Source organism: Hylobates moloch, unplaced genomic scaffold (genome assembly GCF_009828535.3).
Source record: "Hylobates moloch isolate HMO894 unplaced genomic scaffold, HMol_V3 SCAFFOLD_19, whole genome shotgun sequence".
In the NCBI taxonomy this organism is placed as follows: Eukaryota; Metazoa; Chordata; class Mammalia; order Primates; family Hylobatidae; genus Hylobates; species Hylobates moloch.
Genome location: NW_026652294.1, coordinates 14,732,037 through 14,751,066, shown reverse-complemented (window position 1 = coordinate 14,751,066; position 19,030 = coordinate 14,732,037). Strand labels below are relative to the sequence as shown.

Sequence of the window (19,030 nt, the reverse complement as noted above, 5' to 3'; positions counted from 1 at the left end):
AGAAGCTAGAAATCCAGATTTTATGTGTGTGTAATTTGTAAATGCTGAAAGCTAGCCTGAATTTTTCTTTCTTTCTTTTTTTTTTTTTGAGACAGTCTCGCTCTGTCACCCAGGCTGGAGTGCAGTGGCGCGATCTCGGCTCACTGCAAGCTCCGCCTCCCGGGCTCACGCCATCCTCCTGCCTCAGCCTCCTGAGTAGCTGGGACTACAGGTGCACGCTGCTACGCCTGGCTAATTTTTTGTATTTTTAGTAGAGATGGGGTTTCACCGTTAGCCAGGATGGTCTCGATCTCCTGACCTTGTGATCCACCCACCTCGGCCTCCCAAAGTGCTGGAATTACAGGCGTGAGCCACCGTGCCCGGCCACTAGCCTGAATTTCAATCAAGGGTCGGCTGATACTGTGTGTCCAGGGTGGGCTGGATTTGTCCTGGGGTTCTCTGGTTTGCTGCCTCCTGACCACATGATGGGGCCTTCGAGGTGGAGGACAACTGTTCCCATTAGATTGCACCCTCTGCCCTCAGGTTCTTGAGGGTGTGTGGACACAGAGGCTTTCCATGGGATGTCCCTGAGCCGGCCCTTGATTGGGGCCTCACCACTTACAGGGCCGTTTTATTCTGCAAACCGAAACTTGGGTCATGTGACCTGATGGGATTATGGGACTCCTCCAGGTGCCCGAGACAGGGTTGATATTTCCAAAATATTTTGGTGACTTACTGGGACAGGCAAATGACAGAATACTGGAGAAGGTAGGGATCATGGGTATCAGGAGCCAGAGGGGAGGGGGACAGATGTGCTGTGTACAGGACAAGGTGTCAGGTGACTCCTTCCCAGCAGGGCCTCATAGATGCACAAGCACGGAGCTGGTGGGTTTTGCCCAAGAAAGGTCACACGGCACATGCAGGGATTGGAACTCCCAGGCCAGGGCTCTAGGTCACTCCCACCCTTTCATGTTTCTTTCTGTGGCCATGGGTATAGTGGAAAGACATAAAGCTAAAGCCAGCTTTTAATCCTGAGTGCACGGCTTGCCAGTTAAATGCCCTTGGTTGTGGTATCTTGTTGAGACTTAGTTTTCACAGAGGGATAATGAACCATTGCAGAGGTTTATTGAGATCATTAACAGAGTGGAATTCAGCACCCACCACAGCAGCCAGCCATGGGGTGCCCAAGAGGTTGGTTCCCATTGCCACTTGAAATATGCAAACAGGTAGCTAGAAACCATCTATGCTTGACAAAGTCTAACGCCTTAAACAAATAAGCTTATCCCTCTGAAAACAAAATGCTGCTTGTAATGACCCACGTTAAATATGTTTTATTGGCCAGTTAATCATTGTGGTTGAATACTTGCCTAAGGCGGTAAGAAATCAAATAAGTAAATCCTAAAACAGGAAGAAAGGAATCATATTCATTCCTGAATTCAGAAAACTAAATGAGCAGGCCACAGGCCAGAGGTGTTGGGAAGCAGGCCCAGTGGATACCTATAGACACACGTCCTAGTAGGGATGCTCGGGCCTTGCTTCTCTGTGGATGGGGCTGTGAGTCTGAGGCTCCAACTGCATTCCGGGGCAGGGGCTAGGCTGCGGAGTATGCCTTGGGGTACTGCAGGGCAGTGCTGTGCCACCATCTGACGTGGCTGAAGGCTGGTAGGATGGGCTAGCCTGAGGATGGCCCTGCCTGGCAGAGGAGTGGACTCCAGTGGTCGAGCTTGGGCTACCCTGCCCGTCTCTGGAGACAGATGAAGTGGTGGTAAGAGCCTTCCTAAGTTCCTCACTCCTTCTGCGGTCAATGTCTTCCATTTCCCGGAGTTTCTGCAAAGGGCATCAGGGAAAGCGGGTGTATGAGGGCTAGGAACCTGAGGAGCTGTCACAGCAGTGAGCTAGAGCCTGACCCCTGAACCCTGCCACAGGTGGCCCTGTATTTCCATTTGCACTTGGTGCTGGGCCCTTCCCCTCCCCACTTCCCCGGTTGTTTCTCCTACCTGGGAGATTTCAGCAAGGATGATTCCTCGGTACTGTTTGCCCTGTCCCAGGGCCTCCATGTCGGCCAGGAATTCTTTCCTCTCCTGGATTTCCTTCACCACTGGACAGAGGAGAGGGCTGTCAGGTTCCCGTGAGGGATGCGGGCAGCGGGTTGCCTCTCTTGAGGAGAGGAAGCGGTTCTATTGTCAAATAGTGTTTCTAGGCCGGGCACGGTGGCTCATGCCTGTAATCCCAGCACTGGGAGGCCGAGGTGGGTGGATCACGAGGTCAGGAGTTCGAGACCAGCCTGACCAACATGGTGAAACCCCGTGTCTACTAAAAATACAAAAATTAGCCAAGCGTGGTGGCAGGCGCCTGTAATCCCAGCTACTCAGGTGGCTGAGGCAGGAGGGATCGCTTGAACCTGGGAGGTGGAGGCTGCAGTGAGTCCAGATCACGCCACTGCACTCTAGCCTGGGCAATAAGAGCGAGACTGTCTCTAAATAAATAAATAGTGTTTCTCATTTGTTGGCCCCCAGGGATCCCCTGACTGCTCCATCCAATTCTGAGCCCCCTCCTCACATTACCCCCACCCCCAGCATGACTGGTCCATCGGAGCCTTACACTCTTCAAATTGGTCTAGCTCAGGGGCTGGAACCTCCTGTCGTGCAGGAGGGGTCTTTCTTTTCCGTTCCTCTGGGTCCTTCCCCGTGGCAAAGATATTTTGGAGTCTTTGTTTCTCCTTCTCCAGATCCCCTGTGGGGCCAAAAAGAAATGACCTAGTTAGGCCGTGAAGGGTGCCCTCATTCATGGTCTGTGTTCCCAAGTGCACATGCTTGCTGCAGGGTGCCTGGTCATGCAGACAGGGCTTTCGTACACCCGGCTCCTACCCTGGGTTCTCCTGAGCAATACTGTACTGTCAAGAGAGGCAGGAAGAGGTTGAAAGAACCAAGAAAAGAGTCTGGGTATGGTCTGTAATTCCAACACGTTGGGAGGCTGAGGTGGGAGGATTGCTTAAGACCAGGAGTTCAAGACCAGCCTAATGGATGTAGTGAGAACCCCCCATCTCTTTTTTTTCTTTTTCTTTTTCTTTTTTCTTTTTTTTTTTTTTTGAGACAAGGTCTGACTCTGTTGCCCAGACTGGAGTGCAGTGACACAATTTCGGCTCACTGCAACCTCTCGAGCTCAAGTCATCCTCCTACCTCAGCCTCCCGAGTAGCTGGGACTACAGGTGGACATCATCGTGCCCAGCTAATTTTTGTTTTTGTTTTTGTTTTTTTTAGTAGAGATGGAGTTTTGCCATGTTGCCCAAGCTGGTCTCAAACACATGAGCTCAAGTGATCTGCCAGCCTTGGCCTCCCAAAGTGCTGGAATTACAGGCATGAGCCATCATGCCTGGCCAATATCCTATATCTAAAAAAAAAAAAAAAAAAAAAAGTCCAGGTACGGTGGCTCACACCTGTAATCCTAGCACTTTGGGAGGCTGAGGCAGGCAAATCACAAGGTCAGGAGTTCAAGACCAGCCCAGCCAACATGGTGAAACCCCATCTCTACTAAAAATACAAAAATTTAGCTGGGCATGGGCTGGGCATGGTGGCTCACGCCTGTAATCCCAGCACTTTGGGAGGCCGAGGTGGGCGGATCACAAGGTCAGGAGATCAAGACCATCCTGGCTAACATGGTGAAACCCCACCTCTACTAAAAATACAAAAAAATTAGCCGGGCATGATGGCAGGCTCCTGTAGTCCCAGCTACTTGGGAGGCTGAGGTAGGAGAATGGCGTGAACCCGGGAGGTGGAGCTTGCAGTGAGCCGAGATGGCGCCACTGCACTCCAGCCTGGGCGACAGAGCGACTCCGTTTCAAAAAAAAAAAAAAAAATTGGCTGGGCAGGGCATGGTGATGGGTGCCTGTAATTCCAGCTACTTGGGAGGCTGAGGCAGGAGAATTGCCTGAACCCAGGAGGTGGAGGTTGCAGTGAGCGGAGATTGTGCCACTGCAGTCCAGCCTGGGTGACACTGTGAGACTCCGTCTCAAAAAATAAAGCTGGGTGTGGTGAACACCTGTGGTCTCAGCTATTCTGGAGGCTGAGGCAGGAGGATTGCTTGAGCTCAGGAGTTCTGGCTGCGGTGAGCTATGATCATGCCACTGCATTACAGAATGGGTGACAGAATGAGAGCGACACTGTCTCAAAAAAAAAAAAAAAAAAAAAAAGCCAGCAGCAGTGGCTCATACCTGTAATCCCAACACTTTGGGAGGCCAAAGTGGGCGGATCACTTGAGGCCAGGAGTTCAAGACCAGCCTGGCCAACATGGTGAAACTCCATCTCTACTAAAAAAATTAACTGGACATGGTGGTGGACGCTTGTAATCCCAGCTACTCAGGAGGTTGACACATGAGAATTGCTTGAACCCGGGAGGCGGAGGTTACAGTGAGCCAAGATAGCACCACTGCACTCTAGCCTGGTCACAGAGTGAGGATCTGTCTTAAAAAAAAAAAAAAAAGTTTTGTCAAAACTTAGCAGAGCAAGGCTAAGAAAGCTCAGGAACCTGGGGCCTTGGTGATGCCTGTAGTGGCAACCTTTGTATAGGGGCTGCAGGGAGAGGTTAGGCTGTGGCCTTAAGCCCTGATAGCCGCTATCATCAGGAATTGGTAGATTCCAGTTAATCCTGAGTTCTGGAAAAATAAAAAAAGAGGAGCATCTGACTGGTTTCCTCTGTGCCCTGAATACCCCTAAGCTAACATGTGCTGAGGCTCAAGAGCATTGGTACAAAGTACATGGGGATTTGATTAGCTACCTTCCCGCCTGCCCTGTGGGCTGCTCGTGTGCCTCTCCCTTGTCCTCCCCCAAGGAGATGGAGAAAGGCCCTAGCTGAGACCCTCACTTACTGGTGGCTTGAGGCTTGAACTGCTCCCGGCTGTAGGCCCCATTGGCTTGGCACATGTTGGCAGGCCGGAGGTGGGGACGGGCTGTGAGGATGGGAGGCAGGTAGATGGGCGAGGCTATTTGCTTGGAAGGTAAGACCCTCTGGCTGGATGTTGGGCTGCACTGTAGGGGCAAAGCATCTCCTCCTGGGGAATGAAGAGTTGGGGTGGGAGGACACACATGGCTTTTTTTTTTTTTGAGTCTGAGTCTTGCTCTGTCACTCAGGCTGGAGTGCAGCTGCACGATCTTGGCTTACTGCAACCTCTGCCTCCTAGTTCAAGCGATTCTCCTGCCTCAGTCTCCCAAGTAACTGGGATTACAGGCATGTGCTACCATGCTTGACTAATTTTTGTATTTTTAGTAGAGACAGGCCATGTTGGCCAGGCTGGTCTTGGACTCCTGACCTCAAGTGATCCACCCACCTTGGCCTCCCGAAGTGCTAGAATCATAGGCATGAGCTATTGCACCCGGCCACTTTTTAAAAATAAAAGTTGGCCGGGCACGGCGGCTCACGCCTGTAATCCCAGCACTTTGGGAGGCCGAGATGGGTAATCACTTGAGGTCAGGAATTCGAGACCACGCTGGCTAACATGGTGAAACCCTGTCTCTACTAAAAATACAAAAAATTAGCCGAGCGTGGTGGCAGGTACCTGTAGTCCCTACTACTCAGGAGGCTGAGGCAGGAGAATGGCGTGAACCTGGGAGGCGGAACTTGCAGTGAGTTGAGATCGCACCACTGCACTCCAGCCTGGGCGACAGAGCAAGACTCCGTCTCAAAAAAAAAATTAATAAAATAAAAATAAAAGTAAACCTACCTGTTAAAATAAGTCAAAAGGCCAAGTGCAGTGGCTCACGCCTGTAATCCCAACACTTTGGGAGGCCGAGGTGGGCAGATCACTGGAGGTCAGGACTTTGAGACCAGCCTGGCCAACACGGTGAAACCCCATGTCTAAAGGAAAACAGAAAAAATTAGCCAGGCATTATGATGGGTGCCTGTAATCCCAGCTACTTGGGAGGCTGAGGCGGGAGAATCACTTGAACCCAGGCAGTGGAGGTTGCAGTGAGCCAAGATTGCACCACTGCACTCCAGCCTGGGTGACTGAGCAAGACTGTCTCAAAAAAAAAACCCCAAAAACAAAAATTAGCTGGGCGTGGTGATGCAGGCCTGTAATCCTAGCTATTGGGAAGGCTGAGGCAGGAGAATCGCTTGAACCCAGGAGGTGGAGGTTGCAGTGAGCCGAGATTGAGCCACTGCACTCCAGCCTGGGCAACAGAGTGAGACTCTGTCTCAAAAAACAAAACAAAACAAGTCAAACAGTACAAGGAGTCTTCTCTTCTTCCTTCCAATCCCACCCCTCTATAATGAATGAGTGAGTGATAATGGTAACAGTTTGGTGGTCTCCTTCCTTTCTGATGCTTATACAAACATGTTCAAAGATATATGTGCATATAAGATTCTTTCAAACACTGGATCATACTGTAATATATTAAAATAACAGACTCTTTTCACTTAACATTTTTTCATGGACATCTGTCCAGGATCAATCCATTTATATATAACTTATTTTTTATAGCTATATACTAGTATCCTTAGAATGGATATATTATTTATTCAGCTCACCTCCTTGTTTCAGAAATTTAGGTTATTTCTAGGTTTGTTTTTTACTACTTCAAACAATGCTGCAATAAACATTCTTGTACATCAAATCTTTGTGCTGATGCTTGAATTTCTATGGATGGGTTCCTAAAACTTTCTGTGTGGTCCATGGACAAGCAGGGACAGTTTGGATGATAGCAGGTACCTATCCCTCCTGCTGTCCATCCCCGTGCTTGGCCATCCCTGGGGCTTCTCCCCCAGGCCATCCAAGTGTGTCACCTGTCTGGTCAGTTGACCCCACCTCTCAACTGCCATAAAGCCCAGCTTAGAGCAGGTCCCATCCATTGTTTTTTTTTTTTGATTTTTTGTTTTTTTGAGACAGAGTCTCCCTCTGTTGCCCAGGCTGGAGTGCAGTGGCGTGATCTTGGCTCTCTGCAACCTACACCTCCTGGGTACAAGTGATTCTTGTGCCTCAGTCTCCTGAGTAGCTGGGATTACGGTATGTGCCACCACACCTGGCTAATTTTTTTGTTGTTGTTGTTGAGACAGGGTTTTGTTCTTGTCACCCAGGCTGGAGTGCAATGGTGCGATCTCAGCTCACTGCAACGTCTGCCTCTCGGGTTTAAGCTATTCTCCCGCTTCAGCTTCCCAAGTAGCTGGGACTACAGGCCCGGGTCACCACACCTGGCTAATTTTTGCATTTTTAGTAGGGATGGAGTTTCACCATGTTGGCCAGGGTGGTCTTAAACTCCTGACTTTGGGTGATCTGCCTGTCTCGGCCTCCGAAAGTGCTGGGATTACAGGCGTGAGCCACCGCACCTGGTTCATCCACTGTTTTGATCTGTGCCTGTCTACCTTTTCTGGCCGTACAGCCTCTACAAGGTCAATTCCCCAGGAGTGAGGGGTCAGAAATATTAATTTTTTTGGTCACACACCCAAAAATTTTGTTGTGGAGAGAGGTTTCGCTGTGTTGCCCAGGCTGGCCTTGAACTCCTGGGCTCAAGTGATTCTCCTGCCTCAGCTTCCTGAGTAGCTGGGACTACAGGTACACCCCAGTATGTATGTGTCTTGCCCAGGCAGGCTGGTCTTGAACTCTTGGGCTCAAGAAATCCTCCTGCCTTAGCCTCCCAAAGTGATAGGATTATAGGTATAAGCCACCACACCTGACCTGTTTTTTTTTATTTTTTATTTTTGAGATGGAGTCTTGCTCTGTCACCCACGCTGGGGTGCAATGGTGTGGTCTCGGCTCACTGCAACCTCTGCCTCCTGGGTTCAAGCAATTTTCCTGCCTCAGCCTCCTGGGTAGCTGGTATTACAGGCATCCACCATCATGCCCAGCTAATTTTTGTATTTTCATAGAGACAGGGTTTTTTTTTTTTTTTTTTTTTTGAGACGGAGTCTCGCTCTATCACCCAGGCCGGAGTGCAGTGGCGCAATCTCGGCTCACTGCAAGCTCTGCCTCCCGGGTTCACACCATTCTCCTGCCTCAGCCTCTCCGAGTAGCTGGGACTACAGGCGCCCGCCACCACGCCCGGCTAATTTTTTGTATTTTTAGTAGAGACGGGGTTTCACCGTGGTCTCGATTTCCCGACCTCGTGATCCGCTCGCCTCGGCCTCCCAAAGTGCTGGGATTACAAGCGTGAGCCACCGCGCCCGGCCCATAGAGACAGGGTTTTACCATGTTGGCCAGGCTGGTCTTGAACTCCTGACCTCAGGTGATCTGCCCGCCTCAGCCTCCCAAAGTGCTAGGATTACAGGTGTGAGCTCCCATACCCGACCTGACCTGTTTTTATTTTAATTTAATTTAATTTAATTTTAATTATTTTGAGATTAGGCTCCACTCAGTCGCCCAGGCTGGAGTGCAGTGGTGCAATCATAGCTCATTGCAGCCTTGACCTCCCAGGGTCAAGTGATCCTCCCACCTCAACCTCCTGAGTAGCTGGGACTACAGGTTGGCACCACCACACCTGGCTAATTTAAAAAAATTTTGGAGGCTGGGTGCAGTGACTCATGCCTGGAATCCCAGCACTTTGGGAGGCCGAGGCAGGCAGATCCATGAGGTCAGGAGTTCGAGACCAGCCTGGCCAACATGGTGAAACCCAGTCTCTACTAAAAATACAAAAATTAAGCCAGGCATGGTGGTGCACGCCTGTAATCCTAGCTAGTCAGGAGGCTGAGGCAGGAGAATTGCCTGAACCCAGGAGGCGGAGGTTGTACTGAGCCAAGATCATGCCACTGTACTCCATCCTGGGCGACAGAGAGAGAGACTCATCTCAGAACAAAACAAAAAAGTTGGCCAGGCGTGGTGGCTCACGCCTGTAATCCTAGCACTTTGGAAGGCCGAGGTGGGCAGATCATGAGGTCAGGAGATTGAGACCATTCTGGCTAACATGATGAAACCCCGTCTCTACTAAAAATACAAAAAATTAGCCGGGCGTGGTGGTGGGCACCTGTAGTCTCAGCTACTTGGGAGGCTGAGGCAGGAGAATGGCATGAACCCAGGAGGCAGAACTTGCAGTGAGCCGAGATTGCGCCACTGCACTCCAGCCTGGGCAGCAGAGGGAGACTCTGTATCAAAAAAAAAAAAAGTTTTGTGGAGATGAGGTCTTGTGGTGTTTCCCGGGCTGGTCTTGAATTCCTGGGCTTAAGCCATCCTCCTGCCTCAGCCTCCCAAAGTATTGGAATTACAGGCATGAGCCACGTGCCTGGCTGTCTTTGTTTTTTTTATATGAGGTCCTCTCTCCCTTAACATGGAGAAGCATTAAAAATGTGGCCCCAGATACCTCTGGCCAGGAAGCCTCTGTGGACTGCCCCTTACTTTTCATGATGTCCATGATGTGGCGCTGCTGGATGTTCGTCAGTTTGGATTCCTTCATCATCACTGCATGACAAAGCATTCTATGAGGCCTCCTGGGCTGCAGGCGGATGCCTTCACCTGATGCCCTACTGAAATTTAAAACCCTACATCCTAGCCCCATTCTGCACTGAGCATGCCTTCTCTATCTTTCCTGCTTCGTTTTTTCTATAGCACTTAATGGCCACCTAAAATTCTATATATTTTATTTTATTGTTATCCTTCTATATTAGCTCTATGATAACAAGAATTTTTGCTGGTTTAATAAAATTTCTGCCGTCTGTTAACAAATATTTTTTCCTCTTTCTCTCTTTTTTTTTTTTTTTTTGAGATGGAGCTTCCCTCTTGTTGCCCAGGCTGGAGTGCAATGGCGCAATCTGGGCTCACTACAATCTCCATCTCCTGGGTTCAAGCAATTCTCCTGCCTCAGCCTACCAAGTAGCTGGGATTACAGACATGCACCGCCATGCCCGGCTAATTTTGTATTTTTAGTAGAGACTGGGTTTCTCCATGTTGGTCAGGCTGGTTGTGAACTCCTAACCTCAGGTGATCTGCCCACCTTGGCCTCCCAAAGTGTTGGGATTACCGGCGTGAGCCACCTCATTTTCTTTCACTGCTGTATCCCTGGCACCTAAAACAGAGTCTAAGGCACATGGTAGACTTAAAAATGTTGTTGTTGGAAAAAAACAAAAAAGTTGTTGAGCAAAAGAACACATGAACACTTGTTCATCAGGTTTCAGGGGCTGGAGCTACAATTGTGAGCCGAAACAGGCACGGTTCCTGCCTGATGAAATTCATGATCTGGAGGGATAGATGGGACACCAAATAACTGACTACAGCTTGTGCTAAGCCCAGTGAAGGAAAATGTGTGAGGGCGCATAACAGTTGATCCTGCTGTGGTGGTAAGGAGGAGAGGTCTTCCTCGGGAAAGTTGAAAGTGTGATCTAAAGGATGCATAGGAGTTAACTACTCTAAAAATTTTAGTTCTTTGACTTTTGGCAAGGTGTAGCACCTTGAAACTTCCCCTCCCCCCGCCCCGCCCCCGACTAAGACATATGCAGTAGAATTTTGAAGCTTTCTGAACCCCAGGCTCCTTATCTGTAAAGGAAAATAGCAATTGCTAAGCCACAGGTCAGGTACAGGGGAACTGAGTTACAGAGGGTAACTACCACCATTCTTCTCTCATCCTTTAACTCAGGGGTCCCCAACCCCCCGTCCGTGGACTGGTACCAGTCCCTGGCCTGTTAGGAACCGGGCCGCACAGCAAGAGGTGAGCGGCAGGCTAGCGAGCCTCACCTCCTCCTTTCAGGTCAGTGATGGCCTTAGATTCTCATAGGAGCGCGAACCCTATTGTGAACTGCGCACGCGAGGAAGCTAGGTTGCACGCTCCTTATGAGAATCTAATACCCGATGATCTGAGGTGGAACAGTTTCATCCCGAAATCATTCCCCACACCTCCGTCAGTGGAAAAATTGTCTTCCACGAAACCGGTCCCTGGTGCCAAAAAGGCTGGGATCGCTGCTTTAACGCACTAACCTCTGAGCAGCTCGCAGGTACCCGGGGTGTAAGTGGTCGTCTTGGGGCGGCGCCGGAACCCAGTTCCTTTGGTCACTACCTCCATCTGCTTCTGTGAAGCCATGGGAGGACTCTGAGGAGGGAAAGACGCAATGACACACCCCCGTCTCCTATCCCTAATCTCTGTTCCCCGACGCCCAACGCCCCAGAAGTCTGGAAGCGGGGATCAAGCCAGAGAATGATTTCGCCAGTTAATATTGCGACAGTGCCCAAACCTCCCATCCAGACACAGACAGATAGACACACACAGTCCTCATTCTGACCCAGCGCCTGTGGCAGGGAGGTCTCCTCGGGAGGAAGGAAGTGTTAACATAGCCATAGTCACGACAGTATCCACTGAGTGATATGCCAAAATTGAAATTTCACCCTAAGACCCTCTCTGGGTGCTCCCCTCTCCACATAGAAGTGGGCTCCCGGAGGCGGTGACCACTGCTTTACAGCCGCATCCGCACAGGTGCCACGCAGAAATACTGCGCGATCTGGGCTGCTGGAGCTGGCAGCTAGCGCCTCTGGCTACTATAGAAACGCGCACCCACCAGTCGGCGCATGCGCACTTTCCCCCTCTGTCCTGCCTCCCGGAAGTGATTTCCTCTGGGTTACAGCGCAGGCGCAAGATAAGCAAGGCGCCGCGCGAGTCGTAGTGGCGGTGTTTGCGGGTCTTCGCTCGGTACCGGGGCGCAGCGGCGTCGCAGAGGCGAGAGTGTCATGTCAGACAACGAGGACAAGTGAGTGCGGGAGCGGAGTGGCCTTTGCGACAACCTCGGAAGGGGCGGGTGAGGCAAGGCTTGGGTCGGCTGAGGAGCCTGGCGTCTAGGGGCAATGTCTGAGGGGACTGGAGTCCTGCGGGGGCCGGCGGAGCCGAGGAAGGGAAGAGCGGGGACCCAGGAGCATAGCCCCGGCTGGAGGCACAGGAGGGCCCAGGTTCGAGGGTCCAGAGGGGATCCGTAGAAAAGGTGTCCTTCAGCAAATGTTCCAGCAAGCCGGGCTCTGTGTCATGCAGTGGGAATATTGAGGTGAATGAAGAATCGTCCCTGCCTCTCCACGTGCTCACTTTCTAGAAGAGGGGGCACAGGCCCATAAGTAAGCAAGCAAGCAGGTAACGGTGGTCGCGTGAACTTCCCCAGTTCTAGAAGTCTGTAGTATAGGAGTACTCCAGAGGAGGGTCTGGGGCAGCTCCACCGGGTGGCATTAAATAAAAGTCTGGGACGGTTCGTTGAGTAATTTTTTTTTTTTTTTTTTGAGACGGAGTCTCACTCTGTCGCCCAGGCTGGAGTGCAGTGGCGCGATCTCGGCTCACTGTAGCCTCCGCCTCCCGGGTTCAAGGGATTCTCCTGCCTCAGCCTCCCGACTAGCTGGGATTATGGGCGTGCACCACCACGCCTGGCTAATTGTTTGTAGTTTTAGTAGAGACGGGTTTCACCATGTTGGCCAGACTGGCCTCGAACTCCTGACCTTGTGATCCACCCGCCTCGGCCTCCCAAAGTGCTGGGATTACAGGCGTGAGCCACCGTGACCGGCCTGCTTGTAGTAATCTAGATGAGAGAAATCAGTAGCTTATAGTAGGGTGGTAAGAGTAGAGGTGGTGAGAACTGGTTTTGAATTCTGGATATATTACTATTTTAAAGATAGAGCCAAAAAATTACCTGTTGGATGTGTGGGTGCAAAGAGAGCTAGTCTGAAGATAAAAATAAGAAACGTGTGGGATTGCTACCGCATTCCCAGTGAGTGTCAGTAGAGAAGAGGAGATGACCCGTGGCTGAGCATTAGGGCATTTGGACATTGAGTGCTTGGGGGAAAAGAGAAGCCGGGGAGGTGGGGGAACACCAAGAGAGTGAGGTGTCCTTGGAGTCAAGTGAAGAGAGCAAGTGGCCTAATGTGCCAGCTGATAGATCAGGCTAAATGAGAAGGAGAGTTGGCCATTGGATTTAGCAACGTGGAGATCATTAATGAGCTTGGAAAGTGGTTTTGGCTGGGCGCGGTGGCTCACGCTTGTAATCCCAGCACTTTGGGAGGCCGAGGCGGGCGGATCCCGAGGTCAGGAGATCGAGACCACGATGAAACCCCGTCTCTACTAAAAATACAAAAAATTAGCCGGGCGTGGTGGCGGGCGCCTCTAGTCCCAGCTACTCGGAGAGGCTGAGGCAGGAGAATAGCGTGAACCCGGGAGGCGGAGCTTGCAGTGAGCCGAGATTGCGCCACTGCACTCCAGCCTGGGCGACAGAGCAAGACTCCGTCCCCCCAAAAAAAAAAAAAAAAGTGGTTTTGATGGAGCTGTTGGGGTGAAAGGCTTTCTGGAGTGAGATTATGACAAAATGGGAAGAGAGGAAGACAATGAGGGTGGACAGCTCTTTCACACATTTTTGCTTCAAAGGGCACCATGGAATTAGGGCTATGGGGGAGAGAGAAGAGAAGGGTTTTTAAATTTTTTTTTAGATGAGGAAAAGCACATGTTGAAATGCTGATGGGGCCAGGTGCTGTGGCTTACACCTCTAATCCCAGCACTTTGGGAGGCCGAGGAGGGTAGATCACCTGAGGTCAGGAGTTCGAGACCAGCCTGGTCAACATGGTGAAACCCCATCTTTACTAAAAATACAAAAATTAGCTGGGCATGGTGGCGTGTGCCCATAATCCCAGCTACTCGGGAGAATGAGACAGGAGAATTGCTTGAATCCGGGAGGCGGAGGTTGCAGTGAGCCAAGATCGTGCCATTGCACTCCATCCTGGACTACAGAGCGAGACTTTGTCTCAAAAAAAAATGCTGATGGGAATGATCCAGTAGAGAGGGAAACAGTGATGATGAATGAGTCCTAGCAAACTTTGGGGGCAGATGGGGAAAAATCGAAGGGGTAAAATGGAACAAAAGTCGGATTTACTTTATTATTATTATTATTATATATTTTTATTTTTATTATTATTTTTTTTGAGAAGGAGTCTTGCTGTGTCACCCAGGCTGGAGTGCAGGGGGGTGACCTCGGCTCAGTGCGCCCTCCACCTCTCGGGTTCAAGCAGTTCTCATGCCTCAGCCTCCTGAGTAGCTGGGATTACAGGCGCCCACCACTATACCCGGCTAATTTTTTTGTATTTTTAGCAGAGATGAGATTTCTCCATGTCGGCTAGGCTGGTCTCGAACTCCTGACCTCAAGTGATGCACCCACCTCGGCCTCTCAAAGTGCTGGGATTACAGACGCGAGCCACTGCACCCAGCTGATTTACTTATTAAGTAGATATTTATTGAGTGCTTCCTACATACTGGGCAAGACACAGATCTCTGCCCTCTTTGATTTTTTTTTTCTGTTTTTTTTTTGGGGGGGCGTTTTTGAGACGGAGTTTCACTCTTGTTGCCCAGGCTGGAGTGCAATGGCGTGATCTCAGCTCACCACAACCTCCGCCTCCTGGGTCCAAGTGATTCTCGTGCCTCAGCCTCCCAAGTAGCTGGGATTACAGGTATGTGCCACCACCACTCCTGGCTAATTTTGTATTTTTAGTAGAAACGGGGTTTTACCATGTTGGTCAGGCTGGCCTTGAATTCCACCCGCCTTGGCCTCCCAAAGTGCTGGGATTACAGGCTTAATCCCAGAGCCACAATACAAAGCCACCATGCCCTGCCTCTGATTTTTATTTTTTTATTTTTCTTATTTTATTTATTTTGAGACAGGTTCTTGTTCTGTCACCCATGCTGGAGTGCAGCGGTGCAATCTTGGCTCACTGCAACCTCCACCTCCTGGGTTCAAGCATTTCTTGTGACTCAGCCCCCCAAGTAGCTGGTATTACAGACATGTGCCACCATGCCCGGCTAATTTTTGTATTTTTAGTAAAGACGGGGTTTTGCCATGTTGGCCAGGCTGGTCTCGAATTCCTGGCCTCAAGTGATCCACCCGCTTCTGTCTCCCAAAGTACCAGGATTACAAGTGTGACCCACCATGCCTGGCCCCTCTTTGATTCTTGTAAATGATGCTCTAAGTAACTGATCTCTTCTTCCTGTACAGTTTTGATGGCGACGACTTTGATGATGTGGAGGAGGACGAAGGGCTAGATGACTTGGAGAATGCCGAAGAGGTCAGTATTCAGCCTCAGGCTCCCACCTCTGCAGCCCAAGCTGCCAAATAGTCTAACGGGTGATGATTAGCTGAATGTGTCTGCCTTCTATTTGTGGTCAAGGCCCCTGTCATAAGCATTCCCAGTTAGAGTGAGCTGTGTTCCAGTCTTGCATAGCAGAACAGCCCTGCAGGGTGGGCCTGAAAGCTTTTGTCCATGTGGTCCACAGCCTGTGGCTTCTGGGGCAGTTAGTTCACTGACAAGTTAAATGGTGCCTTCCTTCATTCGGCAAACATGTGTTGAATGTTTATTATATGTCAGGTGCTTTCTGCAGGGTGGGACTACTTAGAAAGCAAAGGGAAGAGGTAAGCAGGGCTCAGATGAGGCAGTATTTTGTAGCCTAAAGGCAATGGGAAGCTACTGACAAATTTTGAGCCAGGACACGGTCCAGGTTACATTTTATTTTATTTTATTTTATTTTATTTTATTTTAATTAATTAATTAATTAATTAATTTATTTATTTATTTAATTAATTTTTGGAGATGGAGTTTCGCTCTATCACCCAGGCTGGAATGCAGTGGAGTGATCTCGGCTCACTGCAACCTCCACCTCCCGGGTTCAGGCAATTCTCTGCCTCAGCCTCCCAACTAGCTGGGATTACAGGTGCCCACCACCACGCCCAGCTAATTTTTATATTTTTAGTAGAGACGGGGTTTCACTAATTTGACCAGGCTGGTCTTGAATTCCTGACCTTGTGATCCACCCGCCTCGGCCTCCCAAAGTGCTGGGATTACAGGCATGAGCCACCATGCCCGGCTGAGGTTACATTTTAGAAAGTACATTCCTGCCTCGAGTAAGGGGTGAATTGGGGAAGGGCAAGAGTGAAAGGTGAGAGGCCTGTAGGTGCTGGTAGTGCAGGTGATGAGAAGACAGATGAAAGAGTTATTTCGGTGGGTTGGTTATAGGGCTGAGAAAGTCAGTGGTGACAAGGACGACTCTCAGGTTTCTGGCTTGAGCAGCTAGATGGATAGGTTGCAAGCCTCAAGAGGAAAGTAGGGCTTTCTGTCCTGTGTGACTGATGAGGGAAAAAATGCAGTTATGTTCTGGAGAGACATGGAGCCTTCTCTCTCTGCGTGGCACTTTCAGATACCTTTTCACTTGAGTCAGATGCGTCCTTCTCCATCCTTCTGGTCCCCTTTCCATCCCTGTCATGTAGATTGTGCCTCCTAGATGTACTTCAGCCCTGTCTGCATTTTTTTACTCCTGGTGCCTTAACCTGGCTTAGATCTTACTGCTTTTCAGCTACATTCCTGCAGTAATTGTGTGGCTGGTTTTCCTGCTTCAGTCTCACTCCAGACTCTGCTCTGTGTGCTCTTCTCCTTTCAGCGCCCGTTCTTACTTGCCCACATGCTCAGTTACTACTGGCTTTCCTAAATGGCCTCTCCACTTCCACCACTGCCCCCTGCAGAATATTCTCAACAGAGTATCCAGAGTGATCCTTTCTTTCTGTTTTTGTTGTTGTTGTTGTTGTTTGTTTGCTTGTTTTAAATTAAGAAGTGGTGTCTTGCTACGTTGTCTAGGCTAGAGTACAATGGCTATTTTCAGGTGTGGTCATAGCGCACTACAGCCTTGAACTCCTGGGCTCAAGTGATCCTTCCAGTTCAGCCTCCTGAGTAGCTGGGACTGTAGGTTCTTCACCACCATGCCCAACTCAGGGTCAACCTTTTTTTTTTTTTTTTTGAGACAGGGTCTTGCTCTGTCACCCAGGCTGGAGCGCAGTGGTGTGATGTTAGCTCACTGCAAGCTCCGCCTCCCGGGTTCATGCCATTCTCCTGCCTCAGCCTTCCGAGTAGCTGGGACTACAGGCGCCCACCAGCACACCCGGCTAATTTTTTTTTTTTTTTTTTGTATTTTTAGTAGAGATGGGGTTTCACCGTGTTAGCCAGGATGGTCTCGATCTCCTGCCTTGTGATCCGCCTGCCTCGGCCTCCCAAAGTGCTGGGATTACAGGTGTGAGCCACCGTGCCTGGCCTGTTTACTTCATTCTTTATAACCACAGAATTTATTCTCCTGCCTACAATCCTCTACGCACCTTTTTTTCTAATTATTGTCCACAACTAGTTGTCCAAACCTCTTTCTGCTCTATGCCTTTGCATGTTGCCTCCTTCCTCGTTGGTTTGACAGCTCCTGCTCATCCTTCTAGGTGAGCTCAAGTCTCATCCTTGGAGTTTTCCTAACCCCCAGTGTGAGTGAGGTGTCCCCACCTCCTCGGGAACTTTTTTGCACCCTTCATAGCACCTGCTCTGTTTACTCTTGTCTCCCCTTTAGACCATTAATTCTTTGAGAGCAGAAATTCCTAGCTTTCTTTCTCAGCATCTGTTAACAATATCTGGCTCAGGACAAATGCTTAGTAAGTAATTATTAAATATTCCTGCCTTCATCTTGACTTTTTTTTTTTTTTTTTTGATGGAGTCTCGCTCTGTCGCCCAGGCTGGAGTGCAGTGGCGCAATCTCGGCTCACTGCAAGCTCCGCCTCCCGGGTTCACGCCATTCTCCTGCCTCAGCCTCCGAGTAGCTGGGACTACAGGCGCCCGCCACCACGCCCAGCTAATTTTTTGTATTTTTAGTAGAGACAGGGTTTCACTGTGGTCTCCATCTCCTGACCTCGTGATCCACCCGCCTCGGCCTCCCAAAGTGCTGGGATTACAAGCGTGAGCCACCGCCCCCGGCCCATCTTGACTTTTCTAGCCACTTGACCCATTGGCTCAGCTCCCCTATCTGAAAGATGGGGAGACTATTCCTAGCTTCCTGCTTAGGGTAATTTTTTTGTGCCAGGACCTCTTTTACAGGACCAACATTCTGATACCACCCCATCTCCAGGCCCTCTGCTCTCTTCTGGATGACACAGTCAGCTCTGGAATCTCAGACCTCCATTACCAGGTCTGAGGCTTGGTCAGGTTAGCTGACTTTCCAAGCCTCTGAAATGAGAACCGTAATCCTGCCTCATAAGGTTATTGTAAGGATTACATGAGTTGTTAGGAAGCAGTCATGCGGTCCCCTGGCATGCAGTAAGCATTAATGGTGGCTGTAGCGAGGATTGTGATTGTTGTCATTATCACCCTCCCTGTAACCCAAAAATGCCACCTGAGACTTTTCCTCTTTTTTGTCTTGGTGTCCAGGAAGGCCAAGAGAATGTCGAGATCCTCCCCTCTGGGGAGCGACCGCAGGCCAACCAGAAGCGAATCACCACGCCATACATGACCAAGTACGAGCGAGCCCGTGTGCTGGGCACCCGAGCGCTCCAGATTGCGTGAGTGATTGCCCCTTCACTGTTTTCTCCATCTGTCAGGCCACAGTGAGCTCTTGTACTGCTGATCTTTTCCAGCCTGGCACCTGAAAACAGACTCTCTGCTCTCACATTCCAAAAGTGGTGCCGTCCCTGCGTACCAGGCATTGTGCTAGGGTCCTGTGCTCAGGTAGCTTGTGATCTAATAGGAGAACTAGGACATGAACATCTGAGAAGTCAAGTAACAGTATGGGAGAAAAATGATAAAAAAAACCTGAACTAGATGGTTGCCTGTCAGATTAGTGCAGCAAAAAAGGTGAATTCAGAGCCAATGTGTACCAGTGTGTTTTTTTTTGTTGTTTTTTTTTTCGAGATAGAGTCTTGCTGAGTCACTAGGCTGGAGTGCAATGGCACAATCTCAGCTCACTGCAACCTCTGCCTCCCAGGTTCAAGTGATTCTTGTGCCTCAGCCTCCCAGGTAGCTGGAATTACAGGCATGTGCCACCATGCCTAACTAATTGTTGTGTTTTTAATAGAGACGGGGTCTCGCCATGTTGCCTAGGCTAGTCTCGAATGCCTAGCTTCAAGTGATCCACCTGCCTCTGCCTCTCAAAGTGTTGGGATTGCAGGTGAGAGCCACCGTGCCCGGCCATGGTGATTCTTTGTTGTTTTATTTTCCGAGTCAAGATCTCACTCTCTTGTCCATGCTGGAGCACAGGGGCCTGATCATAGCCCATTGCAGCCTCAAATTCCTGGGCTCGAGCAATTTTCTTTTCTTTTTTTTTTTTTTTTTTTTTTTTTT

The 19,030-nt window shown here is 50.0% G+C and overlaps 2 protein-coding genes across 10 annotated transcripts in view; one reads left to right on the top strand and one right to left on the bottom strand.

Moving 5' to 3' along the window:
• Window positions 1–1,082: 1,082 nt before the first annotated feature.
• Window positions 1,083–11,446, bottom strand: CUNH22orf23 (chromosome unknown C22orf23 homolog). 7 transcript variants are annotated; one of them, XM_032139914.2, is made up of 7 exons: window positions 11,273–11,444; window positions 10,868–10,979; window positions 9,296–9,358; window positions 4,844–5,026; window positions 2,581–2,712; window positions 1,977–2,077; window positions 1,083–1,806 (listed from the first exon to the last, which is right to left on the bottom strand). In XM_032139914.2, the coding sequence occupies exons 2-7, from the start codon at window positions 10,968–10,970 to the stop codon at window positions 1,492–1,494; spliced, it is 897 nt and encodes a 298-aa protein (XP_031995805.1). In that variant the 5' UTR covers window positions 10,971–10,979; window positions 11,273–11,444; the 3' UTR covers window positions 1,083–1,491. The 7 variants fall into 7 exon arrangements, with proteins under 7 accessions (XP_031995805.1, XP_031995807.1, XP_058287993.1 ...); XM_032139916.2 differs by having other exon boundaries at window positions 11,170–11,443; XM_058432010.1 differs by having other exon boundaries at window positions 10,868–10,958; window positions 11,170–11,280.
• Window positions 10,826–19,030, top strand: part of POLR2F (RNA polymerase II, I and III subunit F) — a 34,190-nt gene continuing 25,985 nt past the window's right edge. For 2 of the 3 annotated variants that reach the window (XM_032139937.2, XM_058432013.1), the window contains exons 1-4: window positions 10,826–10,884; window positions 11,509–11,631; window positions 14,893–14,962; window positions 18,122–18,252. In XM_032139937.2, coding sequence (XP_031995828.1) covers window positions 11,612–11,631; window positions 14,893–14,962; window positions 18,122–18,252 — 221 coding nt within the window. In that variant the 5' untranslated portion in view covers window positions 10,826–10,884; window positions 11,509–11,611. The remainder of the gene's footprint in view (window positions 10,885–11,508; window positions 11,632–14,892; window positions 14,963–18,121; window positions 18,253–19,030) is intronic. The other variant, XM_032139936.2, reaches the window with a different exon arrangement.